This window comes from Caretta caretta, chromosome 2 (genome assembly GCF_965140235.1).
Source record: "Caretta caretta isolate rCarCar2 chromosome 2, rCarCar1.hap1, whole genome shotgun sequence".
In the NCBI taxonomy this organism is placed as follows: Eukaryota; Metazoa; Chordata; order Testudines; family Cheloniidae; genus Caretta; species Caretta caretta.
The window spans coordinates 142649971-142677419 of NC_134207.1; the positions used below are offsets into that span (position 1 = coordinate 142649971).

The 27449-nt window shown below is 41.9% G+C and overlaps 1 protein-coding gene and 1 long non-coding RNA gene across 2 annotated transcripts in view; both read left to right on the plus strand.

The window, feature by feature from the left end:
- The window catches only part of SEMA5A (semaphorin 5A), a 657104-nt gene that overhangs the window by 277067 nt on the left and 352588 nt on the right, over positions 1–27449 (plus strand). The window contains exon 4 of the mRNA XM_048839567.2: positions 7987–8032. Within this exon, the coding sequence (XP_048695524.2) occupies positions 7987–8032 (46 nt within the window). The remainder of the gene's footprint in view (positions 1–7986; positions 8033–27449) is intronic.
- LOC142070833 (uncharacterized) lies at positions 21413–23622 on the plus strand. The gene is made up of 2 exons (XR_012666756.1): positions 21413–22243; positions 23410–23622. It is a non-coding gene; the product is annotated as an uncharacterized LOC142070833 (long non-coding RNA).

The window sequence follows — 27449 nt, forward strand, 5'->3', positions numbered from 1 at the left end:
GATGCAAGATTTGTTGTATCTAAACCATCCAAGACACGTGGCTATCCAGCCTCCTTTTGAAAACCTCCATGGAAAGAGCTTCCACGACTTCCCTAGGCAGTGTGTTCTGTTGTCCTGCTGTTCTTAGAGTTAGAATTTTTTTCCTGAGATTTGATCTAAATCTCCTATGCTGTAGTTTGAACCCATTGCCTCTTGTTCTCTTTTGCTGGAGAGGGCAGGACAACTTTTTTCCATTTTTTTCATAGTAGCCTTTCAAGTATCTGAAGACTGCCATTATATCCTCCCTTAAACTCCTCTTTTCCAAAGTAAACATATCTAGTTCCTTCAGTCTTTGCTCATATGGCTTGCATTCCATCCCTTTCATCATCTTTGTCACTCACCTCTGGATCTTTTGCAGTTTCTCTGCATCCTTTCTATTCATTGATGACCAAAATTGGATACAGTACTCCATCTGAAGCCTAATCACTGAGAAGAGCGATACTGTAACCTCCTGTGACTTGCCTTCTATGCCTCTGTTAATGCAACCTAAAATTGCATTTGCTTTTTTTTGTAATTCCATTGCATTGCTGACTCATGTTGAGGTTGTGATCCATCACAACTCCCAGATTCTTCTCAGCAGTGCTGCTGCCAAGCCAGTTTTTCCTTGTTCCGTATTTGTGCATTTGGTTTTCCTTCCCTAAGCATAGCACCTTATATTTGTTTTTGTTGAGTTTCATTTTGTTGTCTATAGCTCAGTTCTCTAACTTATCAAGATCCCTCTGAATTTTAGCTCTATCCTCCAAAGTGTAGGTTCCCACCTAGCTTTGTGTCATCTGCGGACTTGATCAGCATGCTCTTTATACCTACATCCAGGTCATTAATACGGATGTTAAACAACATTGGATCCAGAACACATTCCCATGTATCCACAGTTGAGACCTCCCTCCAATCTGATATCAATCCAACCGATTGGGGGTGGGGAGAAAGAGCTGGAAGATGAGAGAGCTACATAGAAGCAGAAAGGGACAGACTGGCTGGGGGCACAGTGGTAGAAGGGTTTATGTTTATCAAAACCTGGACTTGAACTCAGGAGTCCTGAATCTGAACATTCTTCTCCTGTTACCAAATATCTATGAAATCCACTGGCAAAGTGTGTATCCCCCTCCCTCTCTATTGGAAGGTCCACATGAAGGATAACAGCCTTCTACTGCTACCAGTCATTTTATTAGTTCAAGTGTTCATAGAATCATAGAATATCAGGGTTGGAAGGGACCTCAGGAGGTCATCTAGTCCAACCCCCTGCTCAAAGCAGGACCAATCCCCAATTAAATCATCCCAGCCAGAGCTTTGTCAAGCCTGACCTTAAAAACTTCTAAGGAAGGAGATTCTACCACCTCCCTAGGTAACGCATTCCAGTGTTTCACCACCCTCCTAGTGAAAAAGTTTTTCCTAATATCCAACCTAAACCTCCCCCACTGCAACTTGAGACCATTACTCCTTGTCCTGTCATCTTCTACCACTGAGAATAGTCTAGAACCATCCTCTTTGGAACCACCTCTCAGATAGTTGAAAGCAGCTATCAAATCCCCCCCTCATTCTTCTCTTCTGCAGACTAAACAATCCCAGTTCCCTCAGCCTCTCCTCATAAGTCATGTATTCCAGACCCCTAATCATTTTTGTTGCCCTTCGCTGGACTCTCTCCAATTTATCCACATCCTTCTTGTAGTGTGGGGCCCAAAACTAGACACAGTACTCCAGATGAGGCCTCACCAATGTCGAATAGAGGGGAACGATCACGTCCCTCGATCTGCTGGCTATGCCCCTACTTATACATTCCAAAATGCCATTGGCCTTCGTGGCAACAAGGGCACACTGTTGACTCATATCCAGCTTCTCATCCACTGTCACCCCTAGGTCCTTTTCCGCAGAACTGCTGCCTAGCCATTCGGTCCCTAGTCTGTAGCAGTGCATGGGATTCTTCCGTCCTAAGTGCAGGACTCTGCACTTGTCCTTGTTGAACCTCATCAGATTTCTTTTGGCCCAATCCTCTAATTTATCTAGGTCCCTCTGTATCCTATCCCTACCTGCCACCATATCTACCACTCCTCCTAGTTTAGTATCATCCGCAAATTTGCTGAGAGTGCAATCTACACCATCCTCCAGATCATTTATGAAGATATTGAACAAAACCGGCCCCAGGACCGATCCTTGGGGCACTCCACTTGATACCGGCTGCCAACTAGACATGGAGCCATTGATCACTACCCGTTGAGCCCGACAATCTAGCCAACTTTCTACCCACCTTATAGTGCATTCATCCAGCCCATACTTCTTTAACTTGCTGACAAGAATACTGTGGGAGACCGTGTCGAAAGCTTTGCTAAAGTCAAGAAACAATACATCCACTGCTTTCCCTTCATCCACAGAACCAGTAATCTCATCATAGAAGGCGATTAGATTAGTCAGGCATGACCTTCCCTTGGTGAATCCATGCTGACTGTTCCTGATCTCTTTCCTGTCGTGTTCTGTGCTATGAATTTAAATGATGACCCGGGGGGGGGGGGGGGGGAGGGCATCAATCTAATTCCACATGAGGGAATTTCTTGTTTGTTTTCTTCCAATGTTGCTTAAGAACTACATTGTACTTAAGAAGGGGGGAGCTGTCCTGAGATCACAGAGGGGCTGTGCCTCATGAACTTGGCTCATAGATGGCTTTTGTTACTTGAAAAAAGCTCATGTTATGTTGATCAGCGAAGCTCGGGATTTCCATGGCCTTTGCTTGCCACCACTGATTCTTGATGTCACACAACCTCTTTTGAACTACAGCTTTTAGCCAATGATAAGTCTCTCGTTTTTGCTGACTAGAGGCTTTATTTTGCCAAGCGCAAAATGCGCTTCTCTTCTGATAAACAAGTGCTAGGATTTCCTTGTTGTTCTCATCAAACATATGCTGATGGTAGTTAGTGGAATATCCAGTGGATTTCAGCACATGCCTTGTGAATAATGGTCTTGATCACCTCCCAGTGTGTTTGGATATCACTGATGTTGTCAGATAGGTCAGAGAGCCTCTCGATAGTGCGTTGCTGAAAGGTCTCATGACTAGTGTGATTTTGAAGTACCCTGATGTTAAATCTCTTCCGCATTCCTTTTAGTTGTTTACTGTGTTGTGGTGCAAGCCACATGTTCATGATTGATCTGACCAGACGATGATCTGTTTAGCAGTCATCCATATCTCTTGTAACTTGTATATATGGACATCAGTACGATCACAGGCTCTGACGATGACATAGTCAAGATACCTGTGTCCGGAACTTGGGTGGTTCCAAGTGGTCTTATATTTCTCCCTCTGTCTAAAGATGGCATTTGTGATAGGCAAATCATGCTCCACACATTTGCTGAGGAGGAGAATGCCATTAGACGTGACATTTCCTGCCCCTTCTTTTCCAGTGGTGCCCCTTCAGAGTTCGGTGTGTCACCCAACTCTTGCATTGAAGTCACCCATGAGGATAAACTTTACTTGCTTTTCTGTGGTAGTCAGGACTGCATCAAGAGCACAGTAAAACTGCTCCTTTTTGTCTTCCATCATCATCAAGTGTGGGAGCATACACACTGATGACCGTTGCATACTCATTGTTAACAAACATAAGACAAAAAGTCATGAGACATTCATTAATACCCATAGGAAGTTCTAAATACTGGCTAGCAATCTTGTTCTTGATGGCAAAACTAACACTAACGCCTCTCTTCGATGACTTTCCTTTCCAAAATATGGTATAGCCACCTCCATCTTCTTTCACTTGGCCTTCATCTGCCTGACTGGTCTCATTTAGGGCAGCAATATTAGTATAATATCTTGCAAATTCGCTAGCTGTTATGGCAGTTCTTCTTTCAGGACAGTTATTGCTTGGGGAATCCATGAGAGTGCAAATATTCCAACTGGCGAACTTCATTTCTTTGCTTTGTATGTTCCGACTGTAGGTAGAGTGATCCCCCTGGACATGGCCATCAGGCCGGGGTGTGCAAGAGAAAGCCTATGTTTAAGGCATCTTTTCTAGCCCCTCCCCCATTCAGGGTGAGCAGAGGTAATCCTGAAAAGGACTGCTCAGTCATGGGCGCAGCTACGGAATTGCGCTTTTGCGATTTCTGTCTCAAAATTCCAAATGCAAGACGACCAACACATGGCCGCTGCCTGCATGCAGATTTGTGACTAGGGACTCCAGATATCACTGCTCCTGTTCCCCACACCACTCATCCATCACCTCAGGACTTTGTTAGTAGGAGATGTTAACACCCTTGGCAGAGGTCCATGTGTGAAATATTTTAACATGGGGAGGCGGTGCACTGGCAGCAACCTCTCAAAACTTGAAAGGAAGAAGCCCTGGACTTGGTGGCAGGGACGTCCATGACAAACGGAGGTCTCCGTACTGTTGCCCTCACCTGCCTTCACAGCTGCAGAGAACTGACAGGTCCTCAAACACACCTGTTCCACTGTTGGGGTCTTGAAGTTTGGACCGCACTTCATTTGGAACCTCACTTCAGAACTGTTTGCCAAGAGTGACCCTCCCAGGACTATAAGACTCCGAACAACATAGTTCTGAGGGTCATTGGGATACACAAGCCTCTCCACCACAACAAGGTAACAGTTCAAGGAGACGACCACCTGACCTAAAGAATGATAATGTGACAATTTTAAAGAAAGCGGACAAGTCAATGTGTGGAAATTACCGAGGCATTGTCCTCCTCTCCATTGCTAGGAAGATCCTCACTCGCATCCTTTTGAACTGTCTCCTCCATCTTGCAGAAGACATCCTTCCGGAATCCCAATGTGATTTCAGACCATGTTGGGACATCCACTGACATGATTTTTGTTTCTCAACAGATCCAAGAGAAATGTAGAGAACAACACCAGCCATTGTTTATGGCATTTATTGACCTAACTAAGTCCTTTGATTCCATCAATCATGAAGTCTTATGGAAGTTGCTGTCTAGGCTCGGTTGTTCATTGAAGTTCATTTGCATTCTCAGGCTACTTCATAATGGGATGACTGCCACCATCCAGTTTACCATCTGTACTGGTGTTAAGTAGTGCTGTGTTACTGCCCCAACCCTTTTTTCTGTCTTCCCATGATCTTGTTTCTTATTCATGACTTCCTTTCTTCTGGAATAGGGATTGAGTATCACATGGACGACTAGCTCTTCAACCTGTGATATCTTCATTCTAAAATTAAGGTCACCAGGACTGTTATTACCCACCTTCAGTATGCTGATGACTGTGCTATCCTCGTGCACACCAAGGCTGACTTGCAATCCACCCTAGATCTTTTCTCAGGTGACTATCATAGCCTCGAACTTTCCCTCAACATTGGGAAGACTAAAGTGGTCCACCAGCCTGCCCCAGCACAAGTTTCCCCCCTTCTCTCACAAATTGTCATCAGTGGTGAAAACGTTGGTAGCCACCTCTCCCAGATAGCCAATCTAGATGTGGAGATCAAACATAGGATCCATTGTGCCAGCTCATCCTTCAGAAAGTTGCTTCATCACGTCTTCATTGACGGAGATCTGCGGATGTAAACTAAGATCCCGGTCTATAATGCAGTAGTCATCCCCACTCTTCTTTGTGTGTGCAAGACATGGGTGACATACTGAAGCCATTTTAAGTGTCCGGAGTGATACCAACAACACTGCCGCAGGAAGATTCTCCATATCAGATGGGAAGACCATCGCACCAATGCCACCATTCTCTCTTCAGCTAATACCATCAGTGTTGAGGCGAAGATTATGAAACAACAACTTTGCGGGGCTGGTCATTGTGTGCGGATGACTGATACTCGTCTTCTGAAGCAAGTCATCTCTTCTCAACTTAGTCATGGTAAGAGGACTTGCGGGGGACAGAGGAAATGCTAGAGGACACCCTGAAAGTATCTTAAGAATGGAGGCCATGAATTGGGAAGAGCTGGCTGGCAATAGACTGCAATGGCGTTGCATCATACATCAAGCCTCAGCCCGTTTTGAAGAGAATGTCCTTGCTCAAGAAGCTGAGAAATGGCAGAGGAGGAAGGGAAAGCATATAGCGTCCCAGCCAGCAGTTGTGCTCTCTCCAAGCAACCACCTCTCATATAGGTGGAAAAACCTGTAGAGCCCGGATTGAATTCTCAGCCATTTTTACTCTCATCAGTGACTCTCATCAGTGACTCATGAGTTACTCTCATCCCGTCAAAAGAAAAGGAGTACTTGTGGCACCTTAGAGACTAACCAATTTATTTGAGCATGAGCTTTCGTGAGCTACAGCTCACTTCATCAGATATTCATCAGAATACAGACTAACACGGCTGTTCCTCTGAAACCTCTCATCCCGTCAGACGTCATCCTTGTATTGAGGGATAGCTGACGATGATGACGATTTTCAAAAGCACCTAAGTAGGTTATGCACCTAATTCTTATTGATTTCAATAGGAGTTAGGCACCTAACCTGCTTAGGCACCTTTTAAAATCCCACTAGCGTCTATCTGTATCTTTAGGTATCTAAATACCTTTTGAAAATCTAGCCCTTTAGCCACTTAATGGCCGTGAGAAGAGCCTTAACTAAGGGCCTGCAGACTTGCTTCTTTTGGAGAATAGTCCGTGGAGAAACTTTTCACCTGGTACCAACTTTTGCACTAGGGAATAGAGAAAAAGTAGACCAAAACAGGGGAGCTATATTGAGAGAGAGGGGGAAAAGGAAAGAAAGAGAAGAAAATAGGGAGGGAACTGGAAGAGATAGAGGAAAAGAGAAGGTGATGGGAATGACCGAGAGAGGGAGAAGGGGGAGAAAGCAGAGAGACTGAGAACTAGAGACTTCACATAAAGGTAGAGAAAGAGAGGAAAGAAGTAGAGGATAGGGGGTGAAAATGTAAAGCAAAAGTAGATGAAAAAGGAGGGAGACAGAGAAGGATTAGGCAAAAAACAATCAGAAACAGGGAAATGCAGCAATGGGAAATGGCAGAGTCCTGGTGCAGAACTGTCACAAATAGGGGAATTTGTTATTACCCACCCAAAGGGATGGGAACTACTGAGCTAGATATACGTGTAGAGTGTAGCATTATTTGGTTTGTTCAGGGATGGGGAATTATTTAATTCTGCATCTTTCTAACTAGGAGTTGTAGAATTAAGATATTAGGGTGTGGGTAATAGAATGGAGTGGCTTGCGGTTCGGGAGTTACGACGTTTCAACTTACGATGCAATTTTCAGGAACTAATTGTGCCATAAGTCTGAGGACTGCCTGTATTTCATTTATGCTATAAAACGTAGTCTTTGTACAAGCACATGCTGGAAATTTTCAAGCTCTGTATTCAGTCATACAAATTCATCTGCTTGAGAACTCTATCTCATATTTTCTAGTGATTTCACACACAGTGACTTATAGCCATGTCTTTATCTTGTTCCATTCCCGATTCCCATCAAATTCAGTAGGAGCTTTAGGTGGTAACACATGGCAAGGTAAAGCTGTTAGCTTTTACTAAACAATAGATAAATGGGAAGTGCTTTAGCAACTCAGTAAATAAAATAAAAGGGTAGCCCTGAGGCACACATATTTGCTCTTGTTTAATTTCATAAGGAGTTGACTGAGTTTATAATGTTTTCATTATAAACATTATTGTAGGTTAAAAGCATAGTGTGAAAATATTTTTTTAAATGAAAATTTCAGTCCTGATATAGGTGGTCACAACTGCACTGACTTCAAAAATGTGATGTCTGTTTGTCATAGGACTTCAATTCACCTGGATTTGTGAATACTCAGCAGCTTTGAAAAAACAGGCTATAGGTGCCCAAAATTAGAAGTAAATTTTGAAATGTCCTTAATATTTAGCCTAAAGACTCTCTCTGAGTCAGTGGCAGAGCTCAGAATAGAAGCCAAGAACCTTGAATGCCAGGCCCTGTTCTAACCACATACCTTTTTAGTAAATTATTGCTTTACTGCTATTTAAAGCACTAGTAAAAAATTTCTTTCTTTTTCTTTTTCACCCTAGAAATTACCTCTTCAGGTTACATCTTGAGGATCTATCTCTAATCCAGGTATGTGCAATATATTTTTCTGTCTGTCTCAATTAGTTCCTGGTTTTGATTTGATTAAAAAGATGTTTCAAAGCTGTTAATCAAGGTATTCAGATGCTTCACAGGTACAGCAGACTGAATGGCTATTTTTGTCATCTTTGTTGCCCCTCATTATGTAAATCACATTACTCATTTTAATCCAGATTAGCCTTTGTCCTGGGCCATACAGTCCTGCTGTTATCTCACTATCTACTGTGATTTTAGTGAGAGTTAATATTTACAAAATGGAGGATGGGGAGAGAAATGGTTGCTGTACTGCAGAAGTGGTCTGACTTGCAACTGAGCACCCTGCTATGGTTTTGTTGTGAAACTCTCTTAAGAATCCATTATCCCTGTTTGAAAAGCATCTGTCCTTTCTTTGTAATTGTAAATGAAGGAGTGTACTCACATTTGCTAAGGAACAGCAAACAGCAAGGGAAAAACAAGGGTTGTGATAAACAAATACAAACTAATCTGCTTGCCTTATTTAATACAGCTAATTGCTTTTCAAAGTTATTAGAGCTTGAAATCCAAGTCTTCAGGCTTCAAGAAAAGATTAGAAAAAAACTCAGAGTAATTAATTTCCCCCCTGAACTTTGTAAGGACATAGGAAGTGTCCACATTCAGAATTTGTCATGTATCTGAGCCTTATATTCACACTGGCCTCTGAATCTCTTTAGTTTTTACAGCAGTACTGCAGTATTCTTTCCATGCACACACTGCCAAAGCAAAAGTATTTGTCATCCTTTTTGAGTTCTTGGCTCTAAAAATTGTTTTACTGAATTTGATTTAAATTGGCTGATGTGTTACGATACGGAAATACAAAATGTGTGCCTGATGTTCATAAGCTTTTCGAGTGATCCTGGACCCAGTTTCAAGCATATCTGGGCTACTTTATGTTTTCACTTTGAAATCACATTTTTGTAAATCCCAATAGTTAAAAAATCATGAGATTATCTGTCTTAAAAATAATATATATATATATAATTTCTGGTTTTTATGCTTCATATTTTCAAGCTTCTCTCCACAATCATGAGAGCTAGAAACTTAAAAAAGAACCCTGAGACTCACATAATCAAATGAGTACAGGAACAGGGGGTTAAAGAAAAATGCCAAATATCACAAGATTTGTGATAAAATCACAAGACTTGGCAACACTAATTAATCAATCATACTGAAACTCAGTGCAGTTCTCTTATGGTTTTATTGAGGTTTCATAATTGTCACAAAAATCTTCATCAGCTTTCATGTTGAGAGTTCTTCTTGGCTTCTGTCTTAGCTAGCTGGGCACTATGTTGTGCCACTGTTGATGTCATCAATGACATCATGAGGATGTCTGACATCAATATTGCAGCCAACAGACTGAGCAGTTCCTAGAATCTTCTTAATAGTTCCAGAGAGCTCCTGGGTGGCAGGCAGGGGGAGCCCACAAAAATCAAAATGAAAGAATGAAACTCTAAGTGACTGAACATTTTGAAACTTTACATAATGGCAGAATTTTTTTTTCTCCTAACCTGTCAATTTTACATCTTTGCTTTCACACAGTTGTTGTTATAATAATGACACAAAAACTTCAATCTAATTTTCTTTCCTGCTTTGATCACTTTGGTTACTTTACAAGAACCAGCCTTCGTAAGAACATGCATCTGGTTTACAGCTAATAATCTACATTTTCACATCTGGAAGAGGGTATGTTCAGTAATATCTAGCAGTAAGAAGTCTGCAGTGTAGCACAATAAGAACACAAAGGGGATGGAGACGATCCAGCTCAGAGATCTATTGTTAATTATTTTGGAAAATTTCTCAAGATCTATCTTTATGTTGTCTCTTTTCTGAGGGAAGAGGAAAATAGCTGAATCTTCCTCACTCACAGGAGATCAGGCATCAGAACAGAGATGAATATTCCAATTCACCACCTGTTTCATCAGTTTCTGAACAGATTGTTATAGCTTTGTTTATTTTGTGAGAATTGGCTCAAAGTTTTTGTTTGTTTTTCAGCCTAAACTAACTTGTCAATTTATTTTGACCTACTAATTGGAAGTGTTTATCTAAGAATCTGGTAAAGAGTAGAGAGTGCTGAGATTTAGATCTTGATCCTTAAGGCTAATGCACATGAATAACTTTGTGCACATGCCTGAGTACTCCCAAAAGCTTCAGTGGGACTACACATGTACTTTGCTTTGCAGGACTGGGCCCTTAGGTAGGGCCACACATTGTTATCACAAATGTCCAGAGTTTCAGACTAAGGGCAGGTCTACACTTAAAACCCTACAACGGCACTTCAGTGAAGATGCTACTATGCTGATGGGAGAGCTTCTTCCATCGGGGTAGTTAATCTACCTCTGTGAGAGGCAGTAGCTACATCAGCAGGAGAAGCCCTCCCATTGACATAGCTCTGTGTATACCAGGGGTTAGTTTGGACAACTGTGTTGCTCGAGGATGTGGATTTTTCACACCCCTGAGCAATGTAATTATACCAACGTAAGTTTGTAGTGTAGACCTGGCCTAAGTTTAAAGAAATGATAATAGCCATTTAGCAACAGCAAGATAACAGCTGGAATTCTTGGATTTAAATTTGTCTTTAAACTTATAAAATAGAAATTTTATCATTACAAAGTGCCATTTTATAATAACAATAATTATTTTTAAAATCATTAATACAATAAAATAACTACACCCTGTTTCATGCAATTGCCTAATAAATTTGCAAAGGATACATTCACATTTATTGGTTAAAAAGAAATATTATGTATTGATTAGAGAGGAAATCTTTATATGGGGTGCATTCTATTTATTATCCTTCATTAAAAACTCCATTTGAAATGTAAATCTCCACCGAGGAAATGAAAAGCAGGTTAACATTTATCAAAAAGGTAGCACTTCCATTAGAGCAGAGAGCCCTAACATCTTGTAAAAGTGATCGTTAGAATTAGATTGCTGACACATTGAAACTGCCATCTAATGTCAGGGTTCTGTGCTCTCCTTTAGAGGAAAGTCCTATTGTTTGGGTTAGCAACTTTACTATGAAAATGTCTATAGTGAACCAGAAAGCTTATGTTCAAATAGATTTGTTAGTCTCTAAGGTGCCACAAGTACTCCTTTTCTTTTTGTGGATACAGACTAACACGGCTGCTACTCTGAAACCTAGCATTTGACATGTCTCAGCAGTTCTCTTTGTGAAGGGGATAAAGAGGAGTTAAAAAGGCTGAAAGCCCTTTAATCTCCTGCCAGGGAAGCATATAAGTAAAATAAGTTCAAAGCTGACTCTTGGAACAATGACTGTATGGTGATTATGGATTAGGAAAGAAAGCCTTACAAGGCACTAGTTGTAGGATGGTATTTCACTCCTCAGAACAGGACATAACATTTATAGGCCTCATTATTACAAAGGTTACTTATACTGTACCCTTTTAAAAACAATTTTTTAACCCTTGTGGAATTTTGTCCTTAAAGGTAAAAACTTTTGGCAAAAGAAATCTACTGGACATCATCTCTCTCTCTCTCCTGTGTATATATACTGACTGTATATATAGCTATCTAGGCAGCACTAAGTCAGTCTAATGGGTATTTTTCACATAGTGTTGAAAAGTTGTAAATCCACATAACTGTGCAAGTAATAATAGGTGTCAGAAGTCAAGAGGGGATGTTAGTAAGAAATGTCTTGACTATATAACATTTTTTTTCAAGAGAGTTCATTTTAAAAATAAATGAATATGGTGCCTCTCTTGAGCTCATAGATCTGTGGGTGTTCTGCAAATGAACACAGAGTAATTTGATGGTGAAGTCATAAAGATGTTCTCCTTTAAGCAGTTGTGAGACTGAACAGAGGGCACAAACATTTGTAGCCATTATCAACATTTCTGTTGGATCTATTGAAAGTGAAATACAGTAAATGGCTTGTAAAATTTTACGATGTTTGTGACATGTAGATGTATTTAAAAATATATGACCTATAAAGCCCTAAATGGCTCAAGATCTACCTACCTGAGAAATTGCCTTTCTCATCCATTTGGTACTGGCCTTATGGCAGGGTGTTATCCTTGAACGACCCTCAGTTTTGGAATCCACTCCCCCTAATCTGAAATACCCCAGATTTGCTGACCACAAGGCCTGTCTATTCAGGGTTGCCAGTTCTCACTATTTTATCATGAGTGTCATGATATTTTTATTAAGGTCACACCTCCTAGAGTTATGTGCGCTGAATAGCTCAGTGTTCATTTTTTTAAAAGTAAGGTTTTAACCCTCATGATGGTTTGGAAACATGACCCAAGTGTACCCTAAAGTGTACCCTCAAAAGCAAGGCAAATAAAAAGTACTATTTCTTTTTTAAACCTCATTGGGTTAAAAACAATGTCATGATTTTGGAGGCCTGAATCAAGATTTTAGAATGCTTGGATTGATGATGCTGGCATTTTGAGAGGCAGAGACCAGACTGGGCCAATATCTGTGGGAAAGGATGTTGTGTGGGAGAGGAACTGCTTTAGAGGCTGACTGTTATTGTTGTGGACTGCTGCTGGGTTTTGTTTTGACTGACTGTATTTTTAAACTTTGGCAGAAGCTCTTAGAACATAGGAAAAGTTCTTTTTTGAATGGGTTGATAATAAAAATAGTAATTAATGCTTACAGCTTAGATTAAATAGTGAAGTTTATTGGATATAAGTATTTTTGGGGTGTACACCTGAAGCTTTTACACAGTATTAACCCAGGCAGAAATCCCATTGAAATTAAGGTCTTCAGGACTGGAGCCTTCATTTTTGCAAGTAAATGTGTGCCTGTATAGCTTGAAATAATTGACAAATAGAAGATATGCCTTTTGGAAAACTTCTTATAGAGAATGTCATTCTTTAAGAGTATAGTGTTTTCTTTAAATGGAATTAAATGTTTATGAAAGATGCCAGAGACCTGATGCAGGAGAAAGTACCCTCCATGAGAAAAGTTTTGGAAAATACCTGCTACTTGTTGCACTCTGAAGACATAGTATTTGCTCTTTAGACATATTTTTATGAACCTGAGGGTGTTTATCACTGGTACGGGTGATTTGGCATAAACCAGAGAGGGTGGGAATCCATTAAACACCAAGAACTAACTCCAGCCCTCCTTTCAGTTTTGTGACAGAATTTTAGCAAAGGCTTCCCAAGGGCCCTTTCCAGCATATCACTATTTTCCAGCATATCAGCACTGCTGACCAGGCCGCTAAAAGGCTGGTTGATTGTGCAGCAGGGCCAAGGCAAGCTACCTGCCTGCTGTGGCTCTGCACGGCTCCTGGAAGCAGTGGCATGTCCCTCCCTGGCTCCTACACGTAGGGGCATCCAGGGGGCTCTGCACTTTGCCCCCACCCCAAGTGCCAGCTCTGCAGCTCCCATTGGCCAGGAAATGGGGCCAATGGGAGCTGCGGGGGCAGCGCCTTGGCCGCATCTCTGCATAGGAGTCAGAGGGGGGGCATGCCGCTGCTTGAGGTAAGCGCCTCTCGGAGCCAGCACCCCTGCTCCCCTCTCGTGCCCCAAACCCCTGCCCCAGCTCTGATCCCCCTCCCTCCCTCGAACCCCTCGATCCCAGTCCAGAGTACCCTCCTGCACCCCAAACCACTCATCGCTAGCCAGAGCCCTCACCCCCCAATCCCTGCACCCCAACCCTGTTCCCCAGCCTGGAGCCCCCTCCCACACCCTGAACCCCTCATTTCTGGCCTCACCCTGGAACCCGTACTCCCAGCCCACAGCCCGTACATCCTTCCACACCCCAAGCCCCTGCCTCAGCCTGGAGTCCCCTCCTGCACCCCAAATTCCTCATCCCTGGCCCCACCCCAGAGCCTGCATCCCTAGCCACAGCCCTCACCCCCTTTTGCATCCCAACCCACTGCCTCTGCCCGCAGCCCCCTCCTGCACCCTGAACTCCTCATTTCTGGCCCTACCCTGGAGCCCACAGCCCCACCTGGAGCCCTCACTTCCTCCTGTACCCCAACACCTGAGCCAGCCTGGTGAAAATGAGTGAGTGAGTGAGGGTGGGGAGAGCGAGTGACGGGGGGCGGGGGGAATGGAGTGAGTGGGGTGGGGCCTCGGAGAAGGGGTGGGGCAGGGCCTCAGAGGAGGGGTAGAGCAAAGGTGTTCGGTTTTGTGCCAGTAGAAAGTTGGCAACCCTGATCAGTATGATGAAAGAATATGGGGAGAACTCTGTGATGAGACCTTGGAGATTGTTTGTCTCCCTGAGCCTTCCTTCTGTATAGCTTTCCACAGACACTGTTCCTTTTCCTCCCACCCCTTTTTGAACCCTTAGAGTCAGAGTTTGTAACTATCTTCCTGTTATGAACATAAGGATGGCCATACTGCCTCAGATCAATGGTCCATCTAGCCCAGTATCCTGTCTTCTGACAGCAGCTTGTGCCAGATGTTTCTGAGGGAATGAATGAATAAACAGAACAGGGCAATCATCGAGTAACCAGTCTCCTGTCGTCCAGTCACAGCTTCTTGCAGTTGAAGGTTTAAGGACATCCAGAGAATGAGCTTGCGTCCCTGACTTTAGCTAATAGCCATTGATAGACCTGTTCTCCATGAACTTATCTAATTTTTTTTAATTTAGTTACACTTTTGGCCTTCATAACATCCCTTGACAGTGAGTTCCACAGGTTGACTGTGCACTGTGTGAAGAAGTACTTCCTTATGTTTGTTTAAAACCTTCTGCCTACTAATTTCATTGAATAACCCCTGGTTCTTGTGTTGTTTGAAGGGGTAAATAACACTTCCTTATTTACTTTCTGCACATCATTCATGATTTTATAGCCCTCTATCATGTCACCATAGTTGTCTCTTTTCTAAGATGAACATTCCCAGTCTTTTTAATCTCTTTTCATATGGAGGCTGTTCCATACCCCTAATCATTTTTGTTGCCCTTCTCTGTACTTTTTCCAATTCTAATATATCTTTTTTGATGCAAAGAATTAATTTAGCTTTTCTGCAACAGCCTCGTCTTCCTTGAGTGCTCTTTTAACACCTCAATCATCCAGTGGCCCCACTGATTGTTTGGCAGGCTTCCTGCTTCTCATGTATTAAAAAAAAATGTTTGCTTTCGTTTTTGTGTCTTTTGCTGGTTGGTCTTCAAATTCTTTTTTGGCCTTCCTGATTATATTTTTATCCTTGACTTTCCAGAGTTTCTACTCTTTTCTATTTTCCTCAATAGGATTTGACTTCCAAATTGTTGTTGCCTCAACAATGTATTACATATAAACTAAGAAATACAATCCTAAAGCAATTATTCTATCCAGAAATTTCAAAATCAGTTTTACTTCTATTCTGGGGATCACAAAAACCTTCATTTCTACTGATGTTATACTGAATTTAACCTTTTACATTTTAAACATTTTTCAGTTACTATATGTACCAACTAATTTCAGTAGGAATTCAGAGATAAAAATAGGGAAATTGCTCTTTAATAATTTCATCTCCTTGATTTGTCAAGTTGCCAACTAAATAAAACACCTTGATGATGATTCTTTGTCACTCAATTATTTTTTCTTGTGTGTGTTACTTAGTTGGCGACTGTACTTATGGGTGTCTGTGATCACAGATAAAATACATGCAAGGAATCTGCTGATTTATCATTCTGCCTGAGGGCTTACCTAGTCACAGCATGATTCTTGACATCCCATCTCAAGACTTTGGGTTTGAAAACTACTTTAGGGTCCCCAATTTAAACTCCAGTCCAACTGGGACAAATGTTATGGTCGTCTTATCTCTGAAATCTACTCAAGGAGAGTACCTCTCTGTGCTTTCCTTTGCAGAAGGGAATGTCAGCCACCTATGCAGTTACATTCACCTCTGCATTGTACCCCACACTGCTCCCTTCATGAGGTCAGGAATCTATGAATGAGGAGGAGATAAGCAGGAGGAGGGCTGGGATAGGTGGGCTTCACAAGATCTTCCCCAAACACTAGTGAATCCTCAAATCTGGTAATGATGTTTGTGGCTGCCCTAAGCTATCTGTGCCCCCTTCACAAAGTAATCACCACCATCCCCTTTTTGGGAGTCCCGGGGGAGATGGAGCAAGGAAAGCTCTGGCAGCATAGGTACACTACAGCTGCATTCCCAAGGAGAAGGGTTTGGGTACTGAGCAATGGATGATAGAGCGGGAGCAAAGACATGGGATCTCTGCTCCTTTAATGAAGAGCGGTAAATCTTAAGGTTAACCCCCTTGCTTCTTCCACGGGGTGGGTCTGAAGAGAGGTTAAAACAAAGCAAAACCCTCTATATAATATCTGTAATCACAGTGCCTGTTTGTCAGTTCTGTATGTAGAATTTCTCTTTACAGATGTAATGTTTGCTTGTACATGAGGTGAAAAACTAATTAAACTGGAGGTAACTGGAATGTTAGAGATGAATTCAAAAGGTTTTGTTTTGCTTGTTATAACAAAAATATTTGTTCATCAAACAAAACTTGTGAGCAAAATTCATAATTTCATTGAAGCCAGTGGAGTTTCACCATGAATGAATCTGATCATAAGTGAATGTAGCTCAGGGCTAGCTAAACCTTATCCAAATGGCCACATTAGCCCACAGGATACACCTAATTTACATAAAATATACTATCTTGAAGCTATCCTAGTATTTATTTACAAGTATGGCCTGTGGAAACTAAATCCCACCATGCAATGCTCCTTGTCTACTGAAGATGAAGTGTTGTATGCTGAGACCTGTAGTCTCCACAGACTGCACCCACATATTGATATAGAGAGTGGCTATTACTGTAAAACACTATTCGTCACATTTGGCTTATGGCCTGCATTTTGGCTCAGTGCATCCTATGGGTGCCCAAAGTGAAAGTTATACCTTGTACAAAAATATTTTGACACATGGTACTGGAGAGTATTTTCAGTGTGAATGTCTGAGTTGATGTGCAGCCCCCCTTGTGAAATATTACTCTGTACAGTCTACAGACTAGAAGGACAGTTTTATTGATGGATTTTCCCCCACTTGTTATTCATTTACACTTGGCTTCTAGGTAATCTGGAAGCTGAAATTCATCACTTAAAATTGAAAAGAGAGTAACTGTGAAACCAAAGAATATTGATAAACTGGCAGGGCTCTGCTGCTACCTTGGTTTATCTGTTGGTGTCAGCATTTTGTGAGGGAGGTAAGAAGAAAAAGAAAGCAGGGCATTGTTCGTCATTTATTCACTCAATCTGTCATAGATTTGTGCCAGTACTGAAATATAAACACAAGTAGATTTCTAAACAAATGAGTCTGAACACATCCATTTATCCAAGAGAAGTTTAGCTTTTTTAATTCCTGTCTCACATTGTCAACTTGTATTTGCTGTTGGTGTACATAAATTTTCCATTCTTGTTCTGGCAATGCAGAAGGTAAAATAGGTTCTGAAATTTTTCATTTCACCTACAGTAAAGTTTAGTTTTTCTTTTTTTTTTTTTTTAATGTAAAGTACTCGTACTTATGGTCCAAGATAAAGTGGACGTCAAGGTCACCTGGACATACCAGGTTTAGTTTTGTGACAAACTTAGAAGAAAGCAAAATCAGTATGCGCATACATTTTACAGTATACACACAAAAAGGGCCTGATTGATTTTACAGAGATGTAACTCAATTGACTTCACTGGATTTATTTTTGATTTACACTTGTGTAAATGAGGGTCATCCAGCCGCATACTATTGCATACAATATAAATAAATGTGTCTGAGGCCAATTTTCAAACCGCCTGTATCTTTTTTTTTTTTTTTTTTTTTTTTTTAAAGAACGTAGCACTAATGCTTACATCTTCACTGAGTTGTGTGATACTGATGTGGCTGTGGTATAGCAGCAATGATCAGCAGACATTAATTGTTTTTTTTAAATAAGTTTTGGCAAGAGCGCTGTTCTTCTCCAATTACCCAGAAGACTTTTTTTAAAAAAAAAAAATAACAAATAGCTTATTTTCCCTGCTTCTGCAACAGAGCCACATTGTTTGTGAGCAAGGCAGTACTTGTTCGGGCACTTGGGCCATCCTTTGAGAAGTGGGCTCTTTGTTCAAAAAGTGTAATAGGGAAGATAGTGAGAAAAGAGCAGAAAATATTAACGTCTAGGCGGAAAGCAGGTCCCCTGCTCACTTAACACAATATGCATGTGTGGAGTGGTTACTACAGCAGTAGCTTATGCGCTTGTGCCGCTCAGTGCTTATGCCCCCAACGTGTGACTATTAAGGAACCTTTTACAGACACTGACATGGAGCTATACTGTACATGCTTGCTTGCGATTTTTTTCCAGGCACTGATCCTATTCCATACATCCTGCTGACCATTTCTAAAAAAGATCATCGCAGGGATCACAAAGGCCTTTATTTTCCAATCTTGTACAGATTCATTCAACAACTCTAGTAGATGAATTAATATTTACACTTTCAGATGCTTCCAATCATAGAAGATTAATTCAACAGATGCTTCTACAGGTATTGGACAAGCCCTGTCCAGAACTGTAGTTTTGACCAGAGTTGGGCATAAGTGCTGGAACTCGGGCTGCGGGGGGTGCTGCAGCACCTCCTGACTTGAAGTGCTTTCCATTATATACAAGTTTACAGTTTGGTTCCGTGGCTCTCAGCATCCCCACAATAAACATGTTCCAGCACCCTTAGAGATAGGAAGCCAGACCTTGATCTATACTAGTGATGGTGAGCCAAAGTTCTTCAGAGTTTAATTCAGATATCCTTATCCAGATCTTTTGAGGACATTCTTCCTCCACTTTTCCCCCACCACTCCTTCTTGTTTTGAGGAGGCTTCTGCCTCTCTTCCAGTGTTGACATCAGCTTTTGGAGCAAATCATTTTACCCATCCGTAATGGTAATACAATATGATGAGATACTGTCAGGTGCTCTAAATCATGTCAAAATGTGAAACTCATTTTGTTTCTTAAAATTGAAAACCTATATGTGATTTAAAATGTCATATATTGAATGTATGAATGAGTTTCCTATAATAAATCATTCAACAACAACAATGTTTTAGGAATTATTTGTAGGCAGACAAGGTGAAAACATTTTATTTAAATAATGAAAGGAGAGGTCACAATGTATCAAAAGCATCTACATTATTTCTTGTTGAGTTCTGCTTCATATCTGGGATTATTTGAGTTACACAGGGATTCAATATAGTGAATAAATACTGCATAATATTAGATAAATAGCTGCCCTTGAAAAGCAGATAGTGCAAAATGTTGCATTCCTCTCAGATGGGGTGGCTTACTATGAACAGATAACACCAGTGCTCTGCATACCTGTTTGTGTCTGGGTACAATCAGAATATTAATTATGATCTTCATAATGCTGTAGGGCCCTCCTTGTGTGTTTCGTTGTAGCTGAGATCTGCTGTGTTGCTCTTGTTGCCCATGCCTGAGTTCCTGCTTTATAGTACCTGTGGCCAAGCATTCTTAGTTTTGTGCCCTCACTTTCAAACCTGCCCCATGTGACAGTCTGCCTAAAATGGACTTTGGTAATGTTCAGGGCACAGTGGAAGGCATTTTTATTTAATCAGGTTTTTAACTAGTTTAGAAATGTCACCAGTCACTATCAGAGCAAGAATGTCCCATTAAAAGATCAGGGTGTGGATTATTTTTGAGTCATGTGTTAGGTGGATTCCAAAATTTATCTATTTTTTTTTCTTTAAGTATTGCATAGCACCCAGATACTAGAGTACAGCCATTTTATAAATGTATAAATATATTAATAATTTCTACTCAGGAACTGACATGATTAATACCTGAGAATGCATGGCTAAACGTGAAAGCTAATAATGTTTGAAAAACACAAGAAATACTGTGCATGTGAAAACATGCATGTACATACACGTATATCTTCCATACTCATTTTTCAACTATTATTGTCTTCTAAAATTGCATTTATTTAGGTCATATGGTGTATGCTTTCCCTTCAGAGTTAAAATTCCACTGATTTGTATGTTACTGTTGGAGGAATTCTGTGCGAAAAATTTTAAAATTCTGCATTTTTATTTGTCAAAATAACATAACATAATCACACCAGTTTCAATTATTTTGGTAATTTATTTCAAAATACCGTCAGCAAATGTGTCTGTAACAATACAGACAACAACAAAAAATTCCCTCAGAAGTAGAGAATACCATAGGACAACCCAGTTCCTGTTTCTCTGCTATGCTTTTGTGCGGCGTCTCAGTCTGGGTGTGTCACATGTGCCAGCTGGACATATCTTGGGGTAAAACTCTACCTCTCCATCTGAGACACCCATACCTCCTACCCACAGGAGCCCAGCTGTGGGGCACTCCGCCCAGCCCAGACACCTGCATCTCCTATCCCCCAGAGCCAAGGCATCCAGAGAGAGAAACAGCCTGATGTTGGGTCCTGGGCTTTTATGAAGTTTCCTGCATGCCACCTCCTTCCTTCAGGACTTGCTGGGAACCACACCTGCTAAGAACCCTCCAGTTCACCCTCCCTCTCCCCGTGGCAGTGTCCTGTGCTTGAGAGCTGGGCTCTGCTGGGTCCAGCTGCCCCTAGTGGTGGCCAGAAACTCTGCAGCACCAATTCTTCAGGGGAAATTAAATTCTGCGCAGAACAGTAATGCTGCACAAATTCTGCATTGTGCAGTGGTGCAGAATTCCCCCAGGAGTAATACATGCACTTGTCATGGAGAATAAACCTATGTAATTTCTCAAATTCAAGAAATTGGAAATATATGGGATTTTAAAAAAAAAGTTAAACCGTATTAATTTTTGCCATTGTATTTTGCTAATATTTGAGCAACATAAAGCATAACATGCTGCAGACTTTTATAGTGACAAGAATGAGTTTAACATTTGTATTTAGTTGTTTATAGAAGAGCCACCATACTGAGACATAAAGAGACTGAAGGCTATGTAGCCACTAGTATGCATTCTAATACAAGGCTTCTCAGTTGACTCACCGTATGTTGATTGTGGTCCATCACAGGATTAATTCTAGACCTACATTTATTTGCTGTACATGAGATTTGCTGGTTTCAGCACAAGCTTCCTGATTCCACAATTCTGGATCATCATGAGATGCTTCCTTTTGGTCCTGGGAAATGATTTATTGTGTGCTATAAATCTAAAGAATCATTCTAATACTTTATTGCCTGTCAGCTATGTTGTTCTATGAGTTAAAATAAGGAATAAAACACAAAAATTAGAAATCCTAGGTCATTATGGAAACCCTGGAACTCTCAAATGTACAGTGTCTATAACGTGATCTGTTCTCATCCTTCGACAACAAAGATATTTAGGGTAATTCAGCTTGAAATTAACCATAGAAGTAATCTTTCCAAACAAAGGCCTGGTCTACACTACGAGTTTATGTCGAATTTAGCAGCGTTAAATCAAATTAATCCTGCTCCTGTCCACACAACGAAGCCATTTTTGTCGACAAAAAGGGCTCTTAAAATTGATTTCTGTACTCCTCACCGACGAGGGGATTAGTGCTGAAATCAACATCGCTGTTTTGAATTAAGATTAGTGTTGAAGCAATTTGACGGTATTGGCCTCCAGGAGCTATCCCACAGTGCATCATTGTGACCGCTCTGGACAGCACTCTGAACTTGGATTCACTGGGCAGGTGTACAGGAAAAGCCCTGGGAACTTTTGAATCTCATTTCCTATTTGGCCAGGCGAGCTCATCAGCATAGGAGATCATGCAGAGCTCATCAGCACAGGTAACCATGCAGTCCCAGAATTGAAAAAAGAGCTCCAGCATGGACCGAACAGGAGGTACTGGATGTGATCGCTGTATGGGGAGATGAATCCGTGCTATCAGAACTACGTTCCAAAAGAGGAAATGCCAAAACATTTCAAAAAATCTGCAAAGCCATGATGGACAGAGGCTTCAGCAGGGATGCAACACAGTGCCGCATGACACTTAAGGAGCTCAGACAAGCATACCAGAAAACCAAAGAATCAAATGGATGCTCTAGGACAGAGACCCAGACATGCCGCTTCTACGCTGAGCTGCATGCAATTCTAAGGGGGCCGCCACCACTACCCCACCCCTGTCTGGGGACTCCGATGATGTGGTACTCTCCACCATGCCTGAGGATTTTGCGAACAGGGAAGATGAGGAGGAGGAGGACGAGCTTGAGGAGAGCACACAGCACACCATTCTCCCCGACAGCCAGGATCTTTTTATCACCCTGACTGAAATAGCCTCCCAACCCAACCAAGCTGGAGAAGGGACCTCTGGTGAGTGTACCTTTTTAAATATAATACATGTTTTAAAAGCAAGCGTTTTTTAATGATTAATTTGCCCTGAGGACTTGGGATGCATTCGTGGCCAATACAGCTACTGGAAAAGTCTGTTAACGTGTCTGGGGATGGAGCGGAAATCCTCCAGGGACATCTCCTTGAAGCTCTCCTGGAGGTACTCTAAAAGCCTTTGCAGAAGGTTTCTGGGGAGAGCAGCCTTATTCTGTCCTCCATGGTAGGACACTTTATCATGCCATGCTAGTAGCAAGTAATCTGGTATCACTGCATGACCAAGCCTAGCAGCATATGGTCCCGGTGTTTGCTGGCATTCAAGCAACATCCGTTCTTTATCTCTCTGTGTTATCATCAGGAGAGTGATATCATTCATGGTAACCTGGTTGAAATATGGGAGTTTAATCAAGGGGACATTCAGAGGTGGCTGTTCCTACTGGGCTGTTTGCCTGTGGCTGAAAAGAAATCCTCCCTGCAGTTAGCGAAGCGGTTGCGGAGGGGGCAGGGGGGTCATTGGTGCTGAGCTATTCGCATTTGGCTAACAGTGATCTTCTCTGATACCAGCCACACGGTGGGGGGATTCATAGATTCATAGATACTAAGGTCGGAAGGGACCAGTATGATCATCTAGTCTGACCTCCTGCACAATGCAGGCCACAGAATCTCACCCACCCAGTCCTGCGATAAACCTCCCACCTATGTCTGAGCCATTGAAGTCCTCAAATCATGGTTTAAAGACTTCAAAGTGCAGAGAAGGGGTAAAGCGATCATCCCAAAGAATTGGATGGGTGGGGGCGGTTAGTTTAGATTCTGCTGCTGCACGTTAACATGAAAACCGCAGCACTAAATGGCCAACTCAATGGGCTTTGCTTGGTATGGGAAAGGAGGCCGCTGCTCTTATGAAGGTTGCAGAAGCCGAAAGACTATGGCTTACCGTGGCCGCCTGCAAGCCAAATTCTGTTGCTTGGCACTGCATGTGTGATCTCTAACACCAAAGCCGCAGGCACTCAATATAAGATGCAAAATGTGATCTTGTACCAAAATCACATGTGCTATGTAATGTGAATAGTGTTCACCATGAAAGAGTATAGCCATTGATCTGTAAAGTGTATCTTTTTCAATACTTCACTCCCCTTTTTTTCCTCCTGCAGCTGCAAATGTTTCAAGCCTCCTTCCTCCGTCCCAAAGGCTATCTCAGATAAGGCAGCGAAAAAACACAAGTGCGGTTAAATGTTCTTTGAGCTCATGCAGTTGTCCGGCACTGACAGAGCTCAGCAGAATGTGTGGAGGGACACAGTAGCACAGTACAGGAAAGCGGCCAATGAACTTGAGGACAGGAAGGACAATCGAGATGAGAGGTGGCGGCAGGAAGATCAGAGGAGGCAGGATGCAACGCTGGGGCTACTGTGGGATGAAATGTACATGCTCCGGCGTCTGGTGGAGGTTCATGAATGGCAGCAGGATCACAGACTGCCGCTTCAGCCCCTGTTTAACTGCCCTCATTCCTCCCCAAGTTCCATAGCCTCCTCACCCAGATGCCCAAGAATGCGGGGCGGGGGTGGGGGGGAGATTCCGGACACCCAACCACTCCACCCCAGTGAACAGCCCAATCAACAGAAGGCTGTCATTCAACAAGTTTTGAAGTGACCTTTTCCTTCCCTCCTTCTCTCCTCCCGCATGCCACCTGGGCTACCTTGTGAGTTATCTCCCTATTTTTATAATCAATTAATAAAGAATACATTGTTTTTAAACGATAGTGACTTTATTTCCTTTGCAAGCAAGCTGTGATCGAAGGGGGGAGGACAGGTGGTTTACAGGGAATTAGAGTCAACCAAGGGGGCGGGTTTTCATCAAGGAGAAACAAACAGAAGTGTCACATGGTACCCTGGCCAGTCATGAAACTCGTTTTCAAAGCTTCTCTGATGCGCAGCGCTTCCTTCTGTGCTCTTCCAATCACCCTGGTGTCTGGCTGCGCGTATTCAGCAGCCAGGTGATTTGCCTCGACTTCCCACCCTGCCATAAATGTCTCCCCCTTACTCTCACAGAGATTGTGGAGCACAGAGCAAGCAGCAATAACAATGGGAATATTGGTTTCACTGAGGTCTGAGTGAGTCAGTAAACTGTGCCAGCGACCCTTTAAACATCCAAATGCACATTCTACCACCATTCTGCCCTTGCTCAGCCTATAGTTGAACAGCTCCTTACTACTGTCCAGGGTGCCTGTGTACGGCTTTATGAGCCAGGGCATTAAGGGTAGGCTGGGTCCCCAAGGATAACTATAGGCATTTCAACATCCCCAACAGTTATTTTCTGGTCTGGGAAGTAAATCCCTTCCTGCAGCCGTTTAAACAGACCAGAGTTCCTGAAGACGCGAGCGTCATGAACCCTTCCCGGCCATCCCACGTTGATATTGGTGAAATGTCCCTTGTGATCCACCACTGTTTGCAGCACCATTGAAAAGTACCCCTTGCTGTTTATGTACTGGCTGCCCTGGTGGTCCGGTCCCAAGATAGGGATATGCGTTCCTTCTACAGCCCCACCACAGTTAGGGAATCCCATTGCAGCAAAGCCATCTAGTATGACCTGCACATTTCCCAGAGTCACTACCTTTGATAGCAGCAGCAGCTCAATGATTGCATTGACTACTTGCATCACACCAACCCCCACAGTAGATTTGCTCACTCCAAATTGATTACCGACTGACGGGTAGCTGTCTGACGTTGCAAGCTTCCACAGGGCTATTGCCACTCGCTTCTCAACTGTGAGGGCTGCTCTCATCTTGGTATTCTTGTGTTTCAGGGCAGGGGAAAGCAAGTCACAAAATTCCATGAAAAGTGCCCTTACTCATGAGAAAGTTTCAGAGCCACTGGGAATCATCCCAAACATGCAACACTATGCGGTCCCACCAGTCTGTGCTTGTTTCCCGGGCCCAGAATCGGCGTTCCACGGCATGAGCCTGCCCCATTAACACCATGATCTCCAAATTGCCAGGGACCGCGGTTTTAGAGAAATCTGTGTCCATGTCCTCATCACTCTCTTCACCGTGCTACCATCGCCTCCTTGCCTGTTTTTTCAGGTTCTGGTTCTGCATAAACTGCACGATAATGCGCGAGCTGTTTACTATGGTCATAACTGCTGCAGTGAGCTGAATGGGCTCCATGCTTGCTGTCTATGGCATCTGTTCGGGCAATCCAGGGAAAAGGGTGTGAAATGATTGTCTGCCATTGCTTTCACGGAGGGATGGTTGACTGACGATATTTATCCATAACCACCCACGACAAATTTTTGGCCCCATCAGGCATTGGGAGCTCAGCCCAGAATTCCAATGGGCAGCGGGGACTGCGGGAACTGTGGGATAGCTACCCACAGTGCACCGCTTGGAATGTCGACGCTTGCCACTGTACTGTGGATGCACACCGCCGAATTAATGTGCTTAGTATGGACACATGCACTTGACTTTATACAATCTGTTCCCAAAAATTGACTTCTGTAAAATTGGAGTAATTTTGTCGTGTAGACAAGGCTAAAGAGGCATGCCCTCTTTGGAGAGGGAAAGGTTTAGCAATTTTATCTAGGATTGGTAAAATGTGGATATTTACACCTGAATTTGTGTATAATTTTATTATGATGATCATGAGGAAAAAAAAGTAATGAAAGCACTTCTTGGTCTTGTAACTGTAATTTCTTTCTTGGAGATCACAATTACCTTGGAAATAAGTAGAAGCACCATCAGTTCAGCACTTATTTAAAATAATTGAGTGGCTTAGATACTAAGGTCTCTATATTCAAGGACATATAAAGGATCTGCATATGAAAGAGGTTTTTTTTTTTAATCAACTGAATTGGCAAAATTTAAGGATTCAGTACTTATATAATATATCCCAGGATAAGCAGCATTAGGCGAATTAATTCCAGTAATGTTGTGTAAGTGGGGCAGAGTGAAAAGAAATCAGTTAATTACTAATGAAAATAATGTAGCTGTTGCAATGAGTATTTTCATACTGTAAATGTTACATGCAATATTTTACATTATAAATTAAATTGGAGGCCCAAGATAACTTTTTTCAGGATTTTTAAATCATGTTAAAGAGATGTTGATTTGTTAATAAATGTTTTTCACTGAGAAAAGTGCAAACTTTATTTTTCAAACAGATTCTGCTTAATTGAATGTAATTATACATTCATTGTGTTCAATTCCTCTGTAATGCCTTTGAATAATGATTCTGTTAAAGCTAACTGCACCCCTTTGAAATTGCAACTTCAGCCTGTCTCTCTTTTGTGACTGAATTTTATTGCTTGAGATTTATTAAGGTCAGTGGTGAATCCACATTTAAAAAGAAAAAAAAAATAAGAGGAGGACTATGTGAGAATGCATTAGTCCTGCAGCCACATTGTGAAAGAGATCAAGAAGAGGGCAAAAACCTCAAAGAGACACTTTTCCGTTGTGCCATCTTCTCCATTGTACTCAATAGGATATACTCCTGTGCCTGCAGCAGTGATGGTACCTTCCTTTCTTCATACAGCACTGAGCATACTACTAGTGTTCAATAATTATTTATTATTCGTAAAGACCAAAAATGTGCTCAGTGTTGTATAAAATGAATGCAGCCTATGCTCGGTAATGTTTGCAATCTAATCAGCAAAAATGGCCACACTCTCCTTGTCTTTCTCTCTCTCTCTCATATATATATTCAGTCTCATCAACTCTCATGTTTTTTCTTAAAGCCCCAGCTCCTAGAATCATAGAAGAAACATAGAAGATTAGGGTTGGAAGAGACCTCAGAAGGTCATCTAGTCCAACCCCCACCCCCATCTAGTCCAACCCCAACCACATCTAGTCCTAGTGTCATGGGATAACCCGAGAATCCCCGCTTCCATTTTTTATTATTTAAAAGACTTTCTAGCCTAATGGTTGCAGACAAAATCAAGAAGAGATGCCCCAGTTGTACCCCTAAAGGCTCAAAAACCAGAAAGAAAATAAAAAAGAAACCAAAATTAGGGCTGTCAAGCAATTAAAAAAATTAATCGCAATTAATCACACTATTAAACAATAATAGAATACCATTTATTTAAATATTTTTGATGTTTTCTACATTTTCAAATATATTGATTTCAATTACAACCCAAAATACAAAGTGTACAGTGCTCACTTTATATTTATTTTTGATTGAAAGTATTTGCACTGTAAAAA